The following is a 20,945-nucleotide window of genomic DNA, read 5'->3' on the forward strand; positions in this document are numbered from 1 at the left end:
GCTGATGTGCGCAAGGAGTGCCCTGCCACGCAGGGGTGTCCCCCACATAGGGGAGCCCCATATGCAAGGAGTACGCCCCATAAGCAGAGCTGCCCCATGCAAAAAAAAAAGTGCAGCCTGCCCAGGAGTGGTGCCGCACACACGGAGAGCTGATGCAGCAAGATGATGCAACAAAAAGAAACACAGATTCCCAGTGCCACTGACAAGAATGCAAGAAGACACGGGAGAACACACAGCGAATGGACACAGAGAGCAGACAACTGGGCAGGGGGGGAGAGAAATAAATAAATAAATAAATCTTTAAAAAAAAAAACAAACCAAAAAAACTCAAAACATGCACACTGAGGACATCACCAGCAGCTGGCCTTTCAAAGGCAGACAAGAGTGACAATGAGGAAAATGCAGGATGCACAGAACTCAGAGAACTGGGCACAAAGCTGGAGGCTCGCTGCGCTCCCGACTTCGCTGCCAGGCCAGCGCCAGGGCTGCCATGTCCCTGCGGGAGGCAGGCTCAGGACGCCCCACGGGCAGCGGCTGCCTCTGGCCGTCTCGCCTCCAAAGGTCCTGGAGGCACGTGGGGGACCTGACTCCAGACTTGCCCTCGAGGTGGCCCCCGCACTCACTAGTTTGTACCCTGGGGCGAGTGCCTTTGCTTCTCTGAGCCTCAGTTTCCTCCCCTGTAAAATGAGGATGCGCTCCTGCCCTCCTCGTGGGACCCCTGGGAGGGAGGTTTCCCAGAGGATGCGCGAGGAGGGCGGCTCCGGGTGAAAAGGGGGGCGTGGGGAGTTCTCTCCGTGCATGGGATTGACTCGGCTAATCGGCCTGAGCTCGGCCCCGGGCAGTGAGGGCCACGGAGGACTCGAGGCAGACTGCGGTGGAAGCCAGAGCTGGGGGCCGGCCGGGCGTGGGGTGCACGGAGGTGAGGGCCGGGGCAGCGTGGGGGATGCTTTCCTGGGGTGGCACCTCCTGTCCAGTGCCCTGGAAGCGCGATTGACCTTCAGGCCGATTGTAAAGACCAGCAGGGCTGTGCGTGCTCCCGGCAGCAGCCCCGGCTGCTCGTTCCCCGACGGTCCCTGCAGGGACGGCCTGGGCCCTTTTGGCTGCTGGGGCCACCGGCTATGCGCAGGCATAGGGGCTCGGGGGGACCGCCTCCTTCCAGACTGCAGAGCCATCCACCTGGGGACAGTAACCCAGGGGGGCAGAGAGGCGATGTTGGGGGCAGTTTTATGGGGGATGGGCCACTGGTGCTGGTCCTTTCGTCTCCAAGGACCCCTCCCAGCCCAGGGGCCTGCAGTCTGATCCTGCCTCCTGCCTAGGTGCAGCGCCCCGAGGGCCCCGTTGTGCTTACCGGGCGCGAGCAGGCGGCAGGTGCGCTGGGTGCCGCTGGCCAGCTGCCGGCTGAGCAACATGGAAGCCATGACCCACGGCGGGGGCGCTCCTGCCAGGCGCCGGTGTCCTGCAAGAGACCAGAAACGCAGGCTGAGCCAGGCCGCGGGCACCACCCTCCTGCCAGGCGGATCCCACCCCCACCTGTTCCCCACGCGGTCGAGAAGTTTCCGGCATCGGGCCCCTGGAACCTACGTCTTCATCGATGCCCACTGCTCCCCACCGCTACAGCGGGGAGGATCCGTGAACGTGCTTTCTGGATGGAAAAAGACGGGGGATGGAGGGGACCGAGGCCCCTCTGTAAGCGTGTGCCCAGGACTCATCCAGCACGGCAATGTGGCAAGGCCGTGCGCTGCGGGCAGAAGGCCCCCCAGGGGGCTGCAAAACCCCATCGCGACGACGGAGCGAGACGCGCCAGGGATCCCCACAGCAGCTTCGAACAACCAGCACGACCCTGCAGAAGCATCGTTCCCAAAGCTCCAGAAAACGGGTAAAGGCTTAGAGAATCAGGGCCTGCACCAAATCGAGAACAAGGCGACCTCAGAGCCGCTGGATCTCGTGGCGCCCCAGGTGGCCCCCACCCCCTACCGATTGGGCACGAGGCCGATCCCACGACCAGGGTGGACCCCTGGTCCCGGTTCAGGGATGCAGAGCAGCCCTCGTGCAGGCGCTGGGAGCACGTCTGTCCAGCCCATTTGTCTGGGGGTGGCCCGGGGGCCTCGCCTTCCAGAACTTGCCTGTGGGTAGAAGGCCTTTCAGAGAGCTCTCCTACAGGAGGGCGTCCCCGGGCTGCGGGCTTGCAGGCTGTAGGGGAGCTGCCTCCTTGTGCAAAGGGGACGCGCGTGTCTGTGGGAACGCTGGAACTGCTGGGGCCGCCCGTGCGCCCCGGGAGCCCTCTAGGCTCTGCTCCAGACTCAGTGTGGATAAGCCTGCGAGGAGCCCTCCACAGCGCGAGCTGCAAGGGCTGGGGAAGGGTTTTTGCTTTGTTTTGTTTTTTATTTTATCTCCTGGCACCCCAGGAAAGCTCTGTCATAACACTAGCTGGATACAGGCTTAAGAAACAATCATCTCAGAGTGTAAATTCCAGCAATAAGGCATTAAAGTATCAAAATACCCAGGCTTCAATAAAAGATCATAAAACATACAAAGAGACAGGAAGCAACGGAAGATGAAAGCATTAAAAATAATCAACGATGGGAAACGGACTTTGGCCCAGTGGTTAGGGCGTCCGTCTACCATATGGGAGGTCCGCGGTTCAAACCCCGGGCCTCCTTGACCCGTGTGGAGCTGGCCATGCGCAGCGCTCATGCACGCAAGGAGTGCCGTGTCACGCAAGGGTGTCCCCCGCGTGGGGGAGCCCCACGCGCAAGGAGTGCGCCCGTGAGGAAAGCCGCCCAGCGTGAAAAGAAAGAGCAGCCTGCCCAGGAATGGCGCCGCCCACACTTCCCGTGCCACTGACGACAACAGAAGAGGACAAAGAAACAAGACGCAGCAAATAGACACCAAGAACAGACAACCAGGGGAGGGAGGAAATTAAATAAATAAATAAATCTTTAAAAAAAAAAAAAAAAAAAATAATCAACGAGGAGGACCAGACCTGGGACAGTCCAGATACAGACTTTTTTTTTGAGGTACCTGGGGCCAGAGATTGAACCGGGAACCTTGCATGTGGGAAGCCGGTGCTCAACCACTGAGCCACGTCAGCTTCTCTGAGTTGGTTTCTTCATCTGTTTTGCTTATTTGTTTTTTTTTTTTTAAAGATTTATTTATTTATTTAATTCCCCCCCCCTCCCCTGGTTGTCTGTTCTTGGTGTCTATTTGCTGCGTCTTGTTTCTTTGTCCGCTTCTGTTGTCGTCAGCGGCACGGGAAGTGTGGGCGACGCCATTCCTGGGCAGGCTGCTCTTTCTTTTCACGCTGGGCGGCTCTCCTCACAGGCGCACTCCTTGCGTGTGGGGCTCCCCCACGCGGGGGACACCCTTGCGTGGCACAGCACTCCTTGCGCGCATCAGCACTGCGCATGGCCAGCTCCACACGGGTCAAGGAAGCCCGGGGTTTGAACCGCGGACCTCCCATATGGTAGACGGACGCCCTAACCACTGGGCCAAAGTCCGTTTCCCGTTGTTTTTGTTTTTCTTTAGGAGGCACCAGGAACCGAACGTGGGGCCTCTCATGTAAGAGGCAGGTGCTCAACAGGCACCCCCAGACAAAAACTTCTAAAAAATGGCCCTAACACGGTGAATGGATACAAGAGAGTAGACAACGGTGGGAGGTGGGGGTGGGGGGAGGGAAGGGGAGAGAAATAAATGTAAAAAATAAAATAAATTAAAAAAAATTTTTAAGTGGCCCTAAATATGTCCAAAGAGCTAATAGAAAACATGGACCAAGAACTAAAGAAAACTAAAGAAAATACACAAAGAGAGTATCAGTAGAGAGACAGAAATGATGAAAAAGAACCAAACAGCACTGAAGACCACAGAAAGAGAAATCAAAAATTCCCCAAAGGGATTCAATAGCAGATTAAAGCAGGTAGATAAAGAATTAGAGAAGCAGAAGATAAGAGAATATTATTCAGTCTGAGATTCAGAAAGAAGAAAGAAGAGAAGTAAACAGAGCCTGAGGGACCTGTGGACACCATCAAGTGTATCAGTATCACACTGTGGGAGTCCCAGAAGGAGAAGAGAGAAAGGGGCAGGGAGAATATTCAGAAAAATGGCTGGAAGTTTCCTAAATTTAATGAAAGACACGAAAATACACTTCTGAGATCCTCAACATAGTCCAAACAGGATAAACCCAAATAGTCCCAGACTGTAGAAAGCCAAAGAGAAGGGAGAATTCTGAAAGCTTCAAGAGAGAGGCATTGTGTCACATCAGGGGAGCCTACGAAAGATTAAGCGCAGATTTCTCACTGGTAACAATGAAGAAAGAAGAGGGATGACAAAGTGCTAAAAGCAAAAATTTGCCAACCAAACATTTTATATCCAGCAACACTGTCTTTCAAAAATGAGGGAGAGATTAAGACATTCCCAGCCAAAAAAAAAAAAAAAAGGTGAGGGAACTCATCACCATCAGACCAGCCCTACAAGATGCTGAAGAGCGTTCTTCAGGTTGAAAGAGGAGGACAGTAGACAACAGATCAGAGCTGCGTGAAGAAATAAAGACGGCAGGTTAGGGTAGTGACATGGGTAACTATAAATGCCAGTACAATTGTATTTTCATTTTATAACTACACTCTTTACTTCCTACAGGATCTAAAAGTCAAACGCATAAAATGTGATAAATCAGTGGTCTTGGACTCACGTATAACTATGTAATCTGTGAAAAGAACTACATAAAGGTGGGGTCATAGGGGTGTAGGCACATAGTTTGTGTCTACTATTGTAGTTAAGTTGCCATCAAAGGAAATGAGATTGCTATAGATTCAGGATTTTTTTTTTTTTTGTACCTTTGTTACAATTGATGAACTATTGAAGCACTGCTACCAACCATGGGACGTTAAAGTTAAGCGGCTTGGTAACTACAAAGAAAAGTATCAGAAGTTGCAAGCTCATAGTACAGACTGGCACACGTTGTCAGGGGTGGACTGCAGGGGGCCTGTGATAATGCACAAGGGTGGAGGCGACTGTTTGCAGAGACGGGTGGTTTTGGTGGCAAAGGGTGGTGAGGGTACTGCAGACACCGTGACTGGATACGGTGGATGGTATGCTTGGGAGGGGTCGAGATGGGAAAGTTTATGTTGTATATGTGTACCCAAAACAAACAAAAAACAAAAGAAAAGAAAAAAAGAAAGAAACCAAAGAGACAATGACAATTAAGGGTAATACATCATCCTAGATGGGATCTAACGAAGGAGGAGAAAAGACTCAAAAGGACACTACGGGGACATCCTGGAATATGGACTGTCGGGTTCACATCAATAGTAAATGTGAACTGGAGAACTGTACCGAAGCTGGTTACACAGTGAATCTCCTCGTCCTTAGGAAACAGATATGAAGTATTACATATTCAAGGAGCATGATGTAAACAACCTACACACGAGTGTTCAAAAATGGATCGATAAGAAGAGAGATGGCCAGGCAGACAGCATGGTACAGCAAATGAGGCAGCAGGTCAAAACTGGGGATCTGGAGGGGGTAGGGGTGTATTGGAGGTCTCATTTTGGGGTTTGTACATTTCTGCAATTGCCTCGGGATTTTGAAAGTATTTGAAAATTAAAAGTTAACGAAAGGAAAAAAAACATGTCAAACAGACACAAAACACACCTCATGGTGACCACTGGATCTGGGCAGCTGGGAGTCCCCTCTGTCCTGCTTCCACCAGCAGTACAGGACACAGGGCTGTCTGGGAACCCCGAGGAGCATCTGCCCACTTTGGGGTGCCCTAGTGTGATCAACTGCCCCATTTGGTTTGGGGCACTGAACACCTGCTGTATTAGTCAGGTTCTCTAGGGAAACAGAACCAGCAAGGGATATCTGTCGATAGTAAGAGATTTATCAGAGTCTCTGATGCAGCCGTGGGGATGCACAAGTCCAGGTTCCACAGGCAGGCTGAAACCAGGAGCTCCGATGAAAGTCCAATGAAGATTCCTGACGAGTTCTGGGAGATGTTGGCTGTCTAAAGACAAGCTGGGAAGTCCTCTCTCAATGCTGGAATCAATTCCCCTTTTAAGGCATTCACCTGATTGGGTTAAGCATCACTCACTGCTGATGGCAATCTCCCTGATTGATGTAACTGTAACCAGCTATCTACGATTTACCACTGCAGGAAAGTCAATGGTGACTAAAGTCCATAAATGCCCTTGTATTGCAGTTAGCCCAGTGCTTGCTGACCAGCCTGGCTGAGTGGACACAATAGTGTAACCATCACACCTACTAAGCGTAGGCTCTCAACAGGCCACTAACCTCCGGGTCCTAGGAGGCAGCATGGGCGAAGCAGCTGAGGCATTACCCAGTGTTGGTGCTGGGGGTGCAGTTGACACCTTTTGGGGAGTCTGCTGGAAATCATGCCTCCCTGTTCTCGGATGTTTCCCCCACCCCCACCCCGGCCCACAGGGTGCAGACCTGGCCACGTGTCTGCGCTGCATAGCCGACTCCACTGGACCTGGCCGGGGCAGCATCCTGGGAGCGGTGGGCTCCAGGCCCTCAGTCACCCCACGAGATCTTTAGGTGGAGGCAGCGGCCTGTGCGGAGAGACGCAGCCCCGAGACGGGGGGCCCTGGATGGGGGAGACCCTGGTTCTGCACCTGTATCCAGCCTGGGCCCAAGTGCCTGCCTGGTCTGGGGGGAAGCCCTGGCCTCCGAATCCCCCCTGCCCTGGGGGTGAAGGGGGGGCCCTAACTTACCCCTCCACGCGGAAGGAAACATGGGGGGGGGGAGTGTTTCCATCCACGTATTGCCTCTATAAGAAAGCCCCGAAAGCCCCTCCCTCCCTTCCTGTTCTCCCCCTTCTCCTCCGCCCTCCCTCTCTTTGCCTTGCTTGCTTGAGCCCCTTTCTTTTGCTTGCAGGGTCCCAGCTAACTCAGCCCCAGATCGCGGGGCTTCTGGGGCGGAACGCCGCCTTGTGCGCTCTGCATTGCAGGTGGAGCCCCTTCGAGTGGAGCGAGGCCCTGCGGGCAGCGAAGCGCTGAGAAGGCAGATCCTCTGGCAACCGCTTCTCTTGTCTGCCAGGCCTCAGAGCTCAGCTGGGGACCAGATCCCAGAACCAGCAGATTCCGCTCCAGCGCCTTCCTCTTGGAGGGAGTGGCTGCACCGGGATGTGGGGCGAGATGCTCTCCCGGGGCTGCTCCACCCTCCAGCCCGGTGGGGTAGCTCCCCCGCTTCAGAGGCAGGGGGCGGAAACCTGGAGGGGTACCAGGATGGCTTGGGGCTGTCTGACCCCAAGGCCCTTGGTCTGACTCGTTTCCACCTATCAATCAATTCAGCGGATAACAAACTGCTGAGCTGCAGATTCGGGCTTGATGAATAGAAGCCATGTAGTTCAGACAATGAATTCTGTTGCTTTTCATCAGAGGAAATTTTACTGAGAAAAGCATGAATTCAGAAAGTGTGACCATTAACCAACCAAGACTCTTTTCTTGGTAACTCAATGGATTTGGGGGGAAAAAGCTATTCCCGGATATCCAAGTCACTGCACCGGATAATTTTAGCAGCACAGTAACTGTGTAGAAAGAGCAGTTTTGGCCTCTCACTTAAAACCATTTGTCTCTAACAGGATCACTTAAGACTCCACACAATTCAATTTCCATTTAACATGTCTGAAAATGCGAATCTGGGAGAACTTGCATATTAACATTTGAATACTCTGCAAAAGTGAGAATCACACCCGCACATATTCGATTAGAAAATGTCACTCTGGAAGATATATCACGGTGACATTTCGGTGGCCTGCAGTTGAAATTGACCTTCTAGCAAAAGCTGTTCTTTGGCAGACATTAATTCTTAGTACATTATATTTCAAACAATCAGAAGAGCTAATATCATTCACTTACTCTCTTGCTCCACTAATTCAATCAACACAAATTAATTAAGCACTGCATAGAGGAAGGTACTGTACCATTTAGGTACAGGAGAAGCCAAGATGGATGAAAATGTTCCTCTCTCTCTCTCTCTCTCTCTCTCTCTCTTTTTGAGGTACCAGGGGCTGGGGACTGAATCCATGAACTTGTATATGGGAAGCGAACGCTCAACCACTGAGCCACATGGGCTTCCCTGAGTTGGTTTTTTCGTTTGTTTTGCTTGTTGTTTTGTTGTTTTTTTTTTTCCAGGAGGCACCAGGATACAATCTCGGGACCTGCCATGTGGGAGGCAGGTGCTCAACTGCTTGAGCTACATCTGCTTCCCATTCTTCTCTTTTTGAAACTCATAATCTAGTGGCAGAGGAATTAGGGGGAAAGTGTCCTAGGCTGCTTCACCCACCTTGCCTATAAATTCTTAAAATAATCTGGCAAGATACATACATAAAAGATTCCCAGTTCACTGTCAACCCTAATTCTGCACAAGACAGAATGGGAGGAGAATGCCATTTTACTGGTCTAAGCGAGGTGCTTTGGAGACCCAGAGACTGAAATTCCGGTGGGGGCTACAGCACCAGCGAGGTGTCACCTGAGCTGTACCCTCAAATTTCAGAAGCCAAAGAAAGAAGAGGAGATTTCAGAAGCCAAAGCCTCCAGAGGGAGGGCACAAGCAAATGCTCGGACAAGAAATGGTCAAGGATTTGAGTGCACAGCGAGTGTGGCTGGGGCGAGAGATCGCCAAGGGGTGGAACGAGACGAGAAGGACCACGAGGCACGAGGGAACTGACGGGGAGGAAGATGTCAGGGGCCAGCTCCTAAGCCCCTGGTCTTGGAGATGGCATGGCCTTTAAGAATTATGGAGGCGGCAGACTTGGCCCAGTGGTTAGGGCGTCTGTCTACCACATGGAAGGTTCACGGTTCAAATCCTGGGCCTCCTTGACCCTTGTGGAGCTGGCCCATGCACAGTGCTGATGCGCGCAAGGAGTGCCCTGCCACGCAGGGGTGTCCCTGCGTAGCGGAGCCCCACGCTCAAGGAGTGCACCCCATAAGGAGAGCTGCCCAGCGCGAAAGAAAGTACAGCCTGCCTGGGAATGGCGCTGCCCACACGAAGAGCTGACATAACAAGATAATGCAACAAAAAGAAACACAGATTCCCGTGCTGCTGACAACAACAGAAGTGGACAAAGAAGACGACGCAGCAAATAGACACAGAGAACAGACAACCGTGGTGGGGGGGAGGGAAGGGGAGAGAAATAAATAAATAAATCTTTAAAAAAAAAAGAATTATGGATTCCTCAAATCATTAAACATACAATTACCATGTAAGCCGGCAATCCCACTCCTAGGTAAGTTCCATGAAGAACGGAAAGCAGGGACTTGAACAGACCTCGTACACCAAGGCTCACAGCAGCATTATTCCCAAGAGCCCAAAGATGGAAACCCACATGGCCATCCGCAGATGAACGGACAGGCAAAATGTGGTCTGTCCATGAAGCAGAATATTATTCAGCCATGAGAAAGGAAACATGCAACATGATGACCTTGAAAACATGCGACGTGAAGGAAGCCAGCCCAAAGAACCACATATGATTCCATTTTTATGAAATGTCCAGCCAGAGCAGGCAAATGTAGAGGGAGAAAGTAGATGAGTGGTTTCAGGCGCGGGGGGACGGGATGGGGAGTCCCTGCTTCATGGGTGTGGGGTCTCCTTCTGGAAGGATGGAAGTGTTTTGGAACTAGATGGTGATGATGATTCCACAGTATGTGAATGTGCTACAAGCCACAGAATTGTACACTTTAAAATAGTTAATGGGGAAGCAGATGTGGCCCAAGTGATTGAGCTTCTGCCTCCTATGTGGGAGGAGCCGGGTTCAATTCCTGGGGCCTCCTGGTGAAAAAGAAGAGAAAGCGTGCCTGCACGGTGAGCCAGTGCCCATGCAGTGAGCTGAGTGCCCGCCTGAGTGCCCGCGTGGTGAACTGGTGAGTACGAGTGCCCGCATGTTGAGCACAAGTGCCTGCATGGTGAGCCAGTGCCCACACGAGTGAGTCCCACAGCAAGACGATGACGCAACAAGAGAGACAAGGGGAGAGTCAAGGCAAAGCACAGCAGAGACCAGGAACTGAGGTGGCACAATTGACAGGGAACCTCTCTCCCCATCAAGGGTCTCCAGGATTGAATCCCGGTGAATCCTAGAGGAGAGAAAACGAGAAGAGAAGACAAAACAGACACAGACAGCAAGAACAGCAGGAAAAAAAAAAAAAAAAACCCAGCAGGGCAGGAGGAGGGGAAGGGGGGAAGATACATAAATAAATAAATCTTTAAAAAATATATATAGTTAATGGTTACTTTCATGATATATACATAAATGAATTTTACTTCTCTAAAAAAAGAAAAAAGAAGTATGGAGCCAGCCCTCCCCTTTTACAGATGGGGAGGAAGGACCAGAAAACAGTCTAACGGCATGCTCCGTCCGTTACTGGGTGTGAATTCCTGCGGGTCCACGTGGTCCCCACGTGATCAGGGCCACGTGGCCCCCAGCTCGCTGTCTGACCTCTGCTCACTTCTTTCATTGGCGTAGGGGAGAAAGTGCTCTTGTGGTGCGCCAGGCACTGGCTTGGTTGTTAGGATGAAATGACAAATGAGACCAAGACTACGTTCTTCTTCTCATGGTGTCTGCATTCTAACAGTCTGTCTCAGTTTCCTTGCCTGTAAAATGGGGGATAATAATAGTTCCCACCTCTTGGCTTCGTACAAGGACTAAAGGAGATGCTGCCCGGCACAAAGCGACTACTGATGGCTCTTATAGATTGGTGATGTCTGCCCCGAGTACCACAGTAGATAGTAAAGGTGTGTGTGTTGGGCAGGGACCTGGCATCCGAGCTTGGGCTTTGGAATTTAAAGCTTGGGTCCAGGCGGCGGACTTGGCCCAGTGGATAGGACGAACGCCTACCACATGGAAGGTCCACGGTTCAAACCCTGGGCCTCCTTGACCCATATGGAGCTGGCCCATGCGCAGTGCTGATGCGCGCAAGGAGTGCCCTGCCACGCAGGGGTGTCCCCTGCATAGGGGAGCCCCACGCGCAAGGAGTGCGCCCCATAAGGAGAGCCGCCCAGCGCGAAAGAAAGTGCAGCCTGCCCAGGAATGGCGCTGCCCACACGGAGAGCTGACACAGCAAGATGACGCAACAAAAAGAAACACAGATTCCTGTGCCTCTGACAACAACAGAAGTGGACAAAGAAGACACAGCAAATAGACACAGAGAACAGACAACCAGAGTGGGGGGGGGGAAGGGGAGAGAAATAAATAAATAAATCTTAAAAAAAAAAAAGCCTGGGTCCACATCAGAGCTCTACCATATGTAACTGTGTAACAGAGTGAAACCTACTAAACTCTGACACTCAGGTTTTCCTAGCCTCTCTCACCACGCGGTTGCCACGATTTGAGAGCTAATGGAAGCACACAGCCAGGCGGGATCATCCGCCATCAGGCCACTGGCGTTTTCTCTAACTGGTCCCTCTCTTTCACACTTTCTGCTGAAGATGTGGCCATTAACTCTAGAGCTCTGTGGCCTTTGAGACACACTGAGGTTTCTTGGGTCACTAAGGAAAAGGCCCAAGGGACGGGCAGGTGCTCCCTGGTGGACCTGCTTTGGAACCTTTCAGAGGCAAGCTGGCCCCAGGCAAGGGTGCCCTCTCCTCAAAACACTGCCAGTGAGTGACAGCAGAGAGCTGGGTGCCCAGGGGTCCTGGAGCTTCCCTCCTGGGGACATGTCCCCAAACACTGTGGTCCAAGTCGCTCGCCTGGACAAGGGCAGTGACAGCCTAAATCCTCTCGGCTTCCTCTCTGGCTCTTCTTCAGTCCATTTCTATTTGGTCCCCAGATTTCTCTCCTGCTCGAACCCCTCCAGTGCCACACGGAAGAACGTAAACCCTGCCAGAGTGGGGGCCCAGTTCGTCTCGTTCACCCCATGTTCAGAACATTGCACCGTTCCCTGGAGTTAATGTATCAATGAACCCAACATGACCAAGCTCTGGAACGGGACAGAAGACCCCCAGGGGTTCTTCCAAGGTTGAGCTGCAGATTCCATGCCACCGAGCACGTCTGCAAGTCACATTAAAGCAACAATTCAGCAATAGCACTGGCCAGCCCCTCTCAAGTCACCGTGGACACCAATGTCCACACACACCGCCCTGTCCCTGCCTCAGTATCCTCGTGGTTGAAATGTGGGTGTGGGGTCCAATTGCTTCTAAGTCCCTTCAAACTCTGGGAATCAGGGAAGTGGACCTGGCTCAATGGATGGAGCGTCCACCTACCACATTGGGAGGTCCAGGGTTTAAACCCCGGGCCTCCTTGACCCGTGGAGCTGGCCCACATGCAGTGCTGATGCGCACAAGGAGTGCCGTGCCACGCATGGGTGTTGCTGCGTAGGGGAGCCCCACGCACAAGGAGTGCGCCCCGTAAGGACAGCCGCCCAGTGTGAAAAAAGTGCAACCTGCCCAGGAATGGCACGGCTCACACGGAGAGCTGACACAACAAGATGACGCAACAGAGACACAGATTCCTGGTGCCGCTGACAAGAGGACATAGAAGAACACACAGCGAATGGACACAGAGAACAGACAATGGGGGGGGCGGGGAGGAGGATAAATTAATCTTAAAAAAAAAAAAGAAAACAAACTCAGCTGGCAAAGGGGCAGTGTGCGCGACGGTTGGCAGAGGCTTTGCCACGACATAGCTTCCCTGGAGCCTACACTCCATCCCGCCCCTATTCTGGTGCCTTCCATCGCGCCCTTCACAATTTTGCTTGACCTTGAATTGCACACCAGGGAAAAGGAGGGGGTGGCCTGAGGCATGCAGGGGGGCTTTGAAGCAGAAGCACTCTCCAATGTTCGTGACCAAGGGAAGGCTGGGCAATCTCAAAATCTGAAGAGAAAGCAACCGGTTGCTGGCACTCGGACTCAGAAACCCCAAACCTTCCCCGGAGTTTCCCAGACCTCAGTTGTTTACACGGCACACTGCTTTGCCCTCGTGTTCATTCTCAGACGACCTGTATTTATGTATTTCTTGAACTCAATTCGCTTTTTAAATTTAAGTAAAATTATTTTCTAAGAATGCTTCGTAACACTACCCCTTCATTTTTTTTCTTTTCATTTGCTACAAATAAAAGGTGAGTGGGGAAAAGATCATAAAATCAAAGCAGGTTATGAAATCCTAGCTGGATACAGTTGACCGCTCAAGGCTGGGGACCATTTGCTAGAATGGGGAGATTAGCAGAACCCGGGCAGATGTTAGAGGCAGGCTCCAATCGAACCGCGGCTTCCTCCTCGATGTGATTAGGCGTGAAAGAGAAATGTAAGCCAAGCAGCAAATTAAACAGAATAGAAGCCACGAGAGCACTCGCCAGCAAGGAGAATTCCGGTTCAAGCTCACAGGCACCTGCGATCAATCCGTACCGTGGCCTCCGTCGAAGCACATTTGAAAACCCTGGTTGGGGCAGACGGGGGGCTCTGCAGTCTTGGCGCAGGCTTCCAGTCCCTTCCGCTTCTCCCCAAACCTCCTCCTTTAATTAAATGCTAATTAGTTCTCTCGGCTTCCTCTTATTTGCTTCGTGAGTAGGGGGCAGAAGGGGGGGGGGGTGGAATGTTTAAATCAATAGGATGAGAGGAATCCAGGGGAAAGAACCAGAATAAAAAAGATCTTCCCTCCTAGTACTGGAGGGAGGACAGCACTAAGGGCGGCAGTTGGATGTACCTGCTACTTATTGCTCATCTACGACTGCAATGTGCCTTCCATAGGTAAGTCCAGTCTTCTGTAGTGTTTGCCCCAAAATACAGGTGAAGAAACTGAGGCCAAAAGTTTAGGGGGCTTAGGACCCAGAAGCCAGAGATTTTTAGAGCACCTGAGCCCACGGGGGAGCTTTACACCCATGTCAGCGCCCACCCCAGAGCACCCGAATCCGAAGTCCTGGGGCGTGGGGGGCACTGGTGAGGCTCTCCCAGCAGGTGGGGGCACGGCCAGCACACACCGGCTGCCGCAAATAAACCCAGGTCCTCGTCACCCCGACTTCCTGGAGATGGAGGGGTTCCAGCCTTCGAAAGCCACACGTCGCCAGGATGCAGACAGAAGGACGCTCAAGGTGACCTGGGAGGAGTGACAGCAGCCCCTTCCTCTTCTTTTCGTCCCCTCCTCGCAGGCCACATCGTCCCCTGGACTAGCCATCCCTGCCCCCACCCCAATTTACCTGCCCAGGGACCGTGGGCTCCCGAGGCCTCCCTCGCGTCTCAGTCTCCTCATCTGTACAATGGGGACAACACCGACAGCCCCCCACCTTGTGGGGTGGCGGAGGAGAACTGCGACCCAGGACTACAGCCCGCCCCAGCCTGGGTCCCTGAATTCGTGGTCCACGTGCAGGAAACGTCCTCCGGAGGCGCTGCCTGACTGCCGCCCAGGCCGTGTAAACATGGCCTAACAAGGGTCCCTGGCTAGAAATGGACCCCCAGGCCTCTCTGGGGTCCCCCAAAGAGGCTTCTCCCCTTTTCCCCTGTTCTCAGGTGCTGGCCCCGGCCCGGGACATGCCTCTCCAGTCTGCTGCCTCGGCCATCAGTGTGGCTGCGACGCCGGCACAGCGACGGCTCTCGGCCAAGCATGCCCGGTCGCTGCCAAGGCCAGAGGTTGCCATGGCAACCAGTAAAGCCGGAGCCTCAGCCCAGCCAACCCGTTCACCGGGCCTGGGAGGACAGCTTGGAAGGCTGCCGTCACCCCCCGAATGGGCTGGGGGAGTGTAACTACAGTGTGCGCTGTCGTCCATGCGGCCGGCAGTGCTCCAGAAAGTGCTCACCAGATGCAGTGAACCTGCCACACTGGAGAACGAGCTGTTGATGGGGGGGGGGGATGTGGGTACATCGGAACCTTCTATAATTTTTAATGTAACATTTTGTGTGATCTATGTATCTTTAAAAAAAAAGATGGGAAGCAGACGTGGCTCAACCGATAGCGCGTCTGCGTACCACATGGGAGGTCCAGGGTTCAAATCCAGGGCCTCCTGGCCCGTGCTGTGAGCCGGCTCATGCGCAGTGCTGATGCACGCAAGGAGTGCCATGCCACGCAGGGGTGTTCCCTGCATAGGGGAGCCCCACGCACAAGGAGTGTGCCATGTGTTGAGCTGCCGCATGCAAAAAAAGTGCAGCCTGCCCAGGAGTGGCGCTGCACACACAGAGAGCTGATGCAGCCAGATGATGCAACAAAAGAGACACAGATTCCCGGTGCCACTGACAAGAATGCAAGCAGACACAGAAGAACACACAGTGAATGGACACAAGACAGCAGACAATGGGGGAAGGGGGGAACAGGAAAGGGAAGAGAAATAAATAATAAAAATAAATCTTAAAAAAAAAAAAGACAATAAAAAATGAATAAACCAAACCAAACCAAACCACCCCCCTTGATCTCAGACCTGGCTGCCCTCCTCCATCCCAGTTCCATTTGCTTCGTTCCCCCCTCCCAGGCCTCACCTGGCTTTCCCCAGCCCCCCCCCACCACAATTTTCTATAACCTCCCCCTTGGGGCATTATACAATCCCCAGCGACTCGTCTAAGGAGAGAGGAATACTGTTCTTGGAAAGCAGCAAGTCATGACTCCCTTCCCAAGAAAGTCGAAGAAAGTCGAAAAAGTGACATGAGCCAGAACTGGGTTCAAATCGTGGCTGCGCCGTTTATGTGGAGTGTGACAATTCTGGAACCAGGAGCGCACTCATCAGCGCCTCGGTTTCCTCATCTGTAAAATGGGGAGACAAGGTACTCAACCCAAATGAAGAGTGCCCGGGATGGGGAAGGGAGGCTCCTGCAGGCAGCGTTCCCGGTTTCACTTTTCTAGCCCGAAGGGCGGTTTGCCCAGGCAGGGAGCCTGCTCTGAGTCGCAGATTCCAGGTTTACCCCGAGAAATTCCAGGTTCCCCAGAGAGACGCCGCTCAAGCTCTCACCCCCACGGGCTCTGTCCCACAGGACTCCCTGCCTCCCACCTCCTGCTGGGCCCCATCAGGAAGGACTCTGAATCTAAATCAAGTGCGCAGGGAGCATGAGCACATCGTTGCTAGAAAGCTCCGCAGCCTGGGGACAGGCGAAGGGGAGGGTTTCCAACCCGAGCCGTGTGAACATGCAAGATGCAGAGCTGTCGAGCTGGGGTGGGAAATCCGCAGGGAAGCAGTGTGTGCCAAGCGGTGAGATCGGTCGGGATTTCCATTCCTGCAAGGATTGAGTGGAAGCACAGGTTGAGGCCGACACTGAAGACGCTGCACCAGCCAAGGCCACAGAAGCTTCCGCTTTTCAAATCCATTTGCTCTGTTCCACGAATGCCGGCCAAGCACCTGGGGTGCACCCCAGGAGGAGCCGGCGAAGAAGGACACGTCCTGCCCTGGGCTCTGGGATCTCGTGTGCCAAGAGGCCAGAACCAACAACAAACAAGTCAGAGCAACTGGAGGAGATTCACACCCTGTTCAGAGAACACAAAAGGATTCCAGGAACTGCTAAGGAGGCAAATATCACACAGGGCCTTACCAATGAATCATTGCATTCCTCTAAGGTCTGCACAGCTTGCAACTTGGGAACACTTTGTTCAGAGTTCCTGTGTGTGCCTGAGACTTTTCCTTCACCCCCTTGAAAATACCTTTCAAAGGCTCTTAGGGGAAGCAGAAGTGGCTCAACTGACAGTGCATCCGCCTACCATATGGAAAGTAGAGGTTTCAAACCCCGGGCCTCCTGGCCCATGAGGTAAGCTGGTCCACGCACAGTGTTGATGTGCACAAGGAGTGCTGTGCCATGCAGGGGTGTCCCCTGCATAGGGGAGCCCCACGCGCAAGGAGTGCACCACATAAGGAGAGCAGCCCAGTGCGAACAAAGTGCAGCCTGCCCAGGAGTAGCACCGCACACAGAGAGAGCTGATGCAGCAAGATGATGTAATAAGAGACACAGGGAGGAAAAACATAATGAGAGACACAACAAAGCAGGGAGCAGAAGTGGCTCAAGTGATTAGGCACCTCCCTCCCACATCAGAGGTCCCGGGTTCAGCTCCTGGTGCCTCCTAAAGAAACAAGACAGACAGACAGACACAGCAAATGCAAACAAGGGGGTAGGGAGAAAGAAGTAAAATAAAACAAATGAAATAACCCTTTGATAAAGAGCTTGCCTACACTTTCCCATTGAACATTTTAGTGTAGGAGAGTCAGTGAAGGGGAGATCTGGAGAGAGAGTCATTAAAAAGTGTCCCACAAGGGGAAGCAGATATAGCTCAAGCGGTTGAGCACCTGCTTCCCATGTTTGAGGTCCTGGGTTCAAGCTCTGCTACCTCCTGAAAAACCAACAAACGGAAAAACCAAACTCTTATTGGGGGGTGGGTGTAGCTCAGTGGTTGAGTGCCTGCTTCCCATGTACAAGGTCCTAGGTTTGATCCCTAGTACCTCCTAAAAAAAAAGTATCCCACCCACCACAGTCATGAAATATCTCTGACAACTTCTTAGGCAGAAAGTAGATGAGAGGTTAACAGGGGCTGGATGGAGGGAGCAGGAGACACTGCTCAGTGCATGCAGAGTTTCTGTCTGAGATGATGAAAAAGTTTTGGTAATGGAGGGCGGCAGCAGTTGCACAGCATTGGGAGTGCAATTAATGCCACTGAATTATACACTTAAAAATGGTTAAAAGGGAAAATTGTTATACATGTATGTGTTGCCACAATAAGAAATAAATGGTTTGTGGAAGAAAAAAATACATCACCTCCTGCCAACTATTTCAAACAGGCAGCTTGCCTGGCTTTTTTTTTTTTTTTTAAAAGGAGGTACTGGGACTTGAACCTGGGACCCTGTACGCGGGAAGCAGGTGCTCAAACCACGGGGCTACACCCACTCCCATGCCTGGCTCTGATGTGACTACGACGGCCTTTAGTCACCAGGCTTTGGCCAGACATCCTGGCCTCCCAGCTGGCACGTGCATCGGTGGTTTCAGCCACCCCCGTGCCAGGGCTCCCTCCCGCCTGGAGGCTTGTTCGGATAAGACGTGAAACTTCATGCGCCCACTTAGGAGTGCTCGCCGTCTTCCCCGGGGTGGCAGAGGGTGGCTGGCTGGAGCCCTTAAACGCACGGCGGGCGACGCCTCTGAGCCTGGCAGGGGACACGGTAGAGTCCAGAAGGCAAGAGACAGGACCCGGCAGGGGAGCCCGGAGGAGAAGGCGGTCAGGAGATGCTCTGTGGTTGGCCACGTGCGGCGCCACAGCAGCCACTTTGGTCCAAAAGTCACCCCCAAAGTGCTTCCCAGTGCTTTGTCTACACGGAGTCAAAGAGCCAGACTCAGTAACATGGAGAAGGCGGGAGCTGGCATCCTCCGGAGGGAGGGTGAGCCAAAGCGGGCTCCTGGCCTCTGACGAAGAGGCGTTCCCACCCTGCCTGTAAGAAAAATGCCGACAGATCGTATGGCATGTGAACATATCTCAATAAAACCGCTTAATAAATAAAATAAATGTTCAAGAAGAGCCAGAAATAGAGCTCTGTACAGGTAGGGGAAACATAGCTTGGGAGGTGAACGATTTTCTTGTCTGTTTTTTATTATTATGACTGAAATAATGAAAATACTTTAATAATGATTGAGGTGATGAACACATAACTATGTGATTAAACCAAATACCATTGATTATACACTTTCGATGAACTGTATGGTTTATTACTATGTACCAATAAAATTGATTTAAGAAAAAAAAAAGAGAAAAAAGAAAAATGCCTACCTTCGATCTTATGGCTTCTAGTCCACTTTTAGGGAGAAACAAATGTAAGTAAAAACAACAAGAACCAAAAAGGACAGCCAAATCTCAGGAATGACACTCCCTGAGACCTTGGGCCAAAAGGCCGAGCGCTCGCCGGACAGACAGGCGAAGGCTGCCGGCGCAGGTTGAGGGCTTAAGGAAAGCATTTTCTTTTCCACGGAGCAAAGCCACTGTCGTGCTTGAACCTCGCCCTGGCTCCCGGTCACCCCAGGACGGGTCCCACTGCCCGGCTGGACACAGGCCGCAGCCCCCCTCGCTTCCCGCCCTCTGAACCCCACGTGGCTCGGCTCGGCTGGGCAGCGCCTGCACCTGCCTGGAATGGCCTCTCCGCCTCTGCCTCCCCTTTATCCTCCCTCAACACGAAGGGACTTCCTGGGGCTCACTCCAGCCACCACCTCCTCCAGGACGCCTTCCTGACCCTCAGTTCAGGGTGAGATACCCTCCATCTGTATTTCTCCGGTAATACATCATTTTTTTTAGTTATGAAAATTGTCAAACATGCTGAGAGCTGAATGAACATGACTCTACCCGCCAATGAGTTTGTCAACATTTGCCATCTTTCCCTAACGTACATATTCTTCTGTGTTCTGCCTCACGCCATCTGTGGCACTGTCATAAAAGGATGTGCCCACAGCTCTGACTCTCCTATCAGCCCATGACTTTCATTCATTCATTCGTTCATTCATGGTTGCCCTGTCGGTCACCAGTACTTCCTGGCTGCCGACTGCCTGAAGATACAAGGCTGGGGGTGGGGAAGGGTGGCAGCTGACCAACGAGTCCCTGCCCTCAGGGTGTCACAGTCCAGTGGACTTTTATTATGCATCATCATTCTCCTAAATGGCCTTTTTTCAGATGGACCCTCCATGAAACTTTAATTTCACAGATACACTATAAAGATACACTGAATTGTATGTACATCTGTGCTTTCTGCATAAAGAACAAGAGTTTTTCACCCCCCCATGACTCAATTTGCACCACCACCCCCGAGTTGGGAATATCAGCCCCATTGAGAATGCAGGCATTTAGGGTTCTCCTGCCATGTGCCAGCTACAGCGCTGGGCATTTTCTCTGCCTCACCTTATCTCATCCTCATCAACCCCACTGCAGAGAGGAACTTGAAATTCAGAGAGGGTAAGCGACTTGTCCCATGTCACACAGCTCATACGTGGCACAACCAGGTTTCAAACTCAGGTCTGCAAGACTAAAGCTAGTGCTGGTCTACTTCCCTGCACAGAGAGGTTAGGTAACGTGCCCAAGGGCATCCAGCCAAGGGCTTCTAATTTAATTCCTGAGTTAGTTTTCCTGATTCCAAATTCAGTGTTCTTTTCACCCACCTTGCTGCCTTACAAATAGCCTTTAGGCCACTCGACAAACTCTGGGTATACAAGTCAGTGTCTTAGGGTATCTGGAGAGCGAGAAGAGGAAAAAGGATTAAGCGGGCCTGCAGCAATGACCCCACCAGAGAGAGGTGCCTGGTGGACGGTTTCGGGGAGGTGGGTGGAAGCTACAGCAGCCCCAACGCTGGAGCATGGCTAGAGCAACCTGTACCTGCGCTGTTAACAGAGCTGGGGTCTAGGTTCTTGGTTTCGTTGCAAGAAAGAATTCAAGGGTGAGCCATAGATTAATCAGGCAAACAAAGAATTTATTGGGAGTAAAGCAAGAGTAAGAAAGTACACCTTCAGGGAGGAAGGCAGGCATTCTCAAGGAAGAGAAATGCCAAGTTCTGCCCTGGGGTCCACTGTTTTATGGGAGTACAAGACTCCAGGGTCTGTGCTGATTGGCATATTTGAGACAAAGCAGGGAAACTCTACTGGGTGATTTGATTCTCTTAGGGGGTTAGGAGTTGCTGTCTGGTGGGGACTGGCTCCTGGCTATTGCTCTCGAGCCCTGTTGGAGTTTGCATGAGGGACTTATGGGGGAATTTCCTGTTTTTCTTCCTTTTTACTGCTGGGTGGATGCTGCAAACTGCATTCCCATGACTTGTCTGTGCAGTCAGAGGGCACTAGGGGCTGGAGCTGTTTCTGCAGCTGATGGGTGAAAGCTGCAAGCTGCCTTCCCGTAACATTTGTGCACGTCAGCAGGCACCAGCTGCCTCCTGATAACTGGCTTACGTGAGTCCAGCAGGATGCTGCTCCAGTTTTTTCAGCTGCGTGGTGTTTGTGTGGAAATTTATTATCTGCCTCTCCTCCTTAGATCCCTATTCTATCCTGACTCAACACCTTGCCCAGTGGTGCGCAAACCTGAC

General features: G+C 52.4%; 1 protein-coding gene across 6 annotated transcripts in view; it reads right to left on the reverse strand.

Annotated features, from left to right (window-relative positions):
* The window catches only part of ABAT (4-aminobutyrate aminotransferase), a 103,174-nt gene that overhangs the window by 44,622 nt on the left and 37,607 nt on the right, over positions 1-20,945 (reverse strand). For all 6 annotated transcript variants that reach the window (XM_058286491.2, XM_058286494.2, XM_058286492.2 and 3 more), the window contains one exon: positions 1,349-1,456. In XM_058286491.2, the coding sequence (XP_058142474.1) occupies positions 1,349-1,418 (70 nt within the window). In that variant the 5' untranslated portion in view covers positions 1,419-1,456. The remainder of the gene's footprint in view (positions 1-1,348; positions 1,457-20,945) is intronic.

This window comes from Dasypus novemcinctus, chromosome 23, assembly GCF_030445035.2.
Source record: "Dasypus novemcinctus isolate mDasNov1 chromosome 23, mDasNov1.1.hap2, whole genome shotgun sequence".
NCBI lineage: Eukaryota > Metazoa > Chordata > Mammalia > Cingulata > Dasypodidae > Dasypus > Dasypus novemcinctus.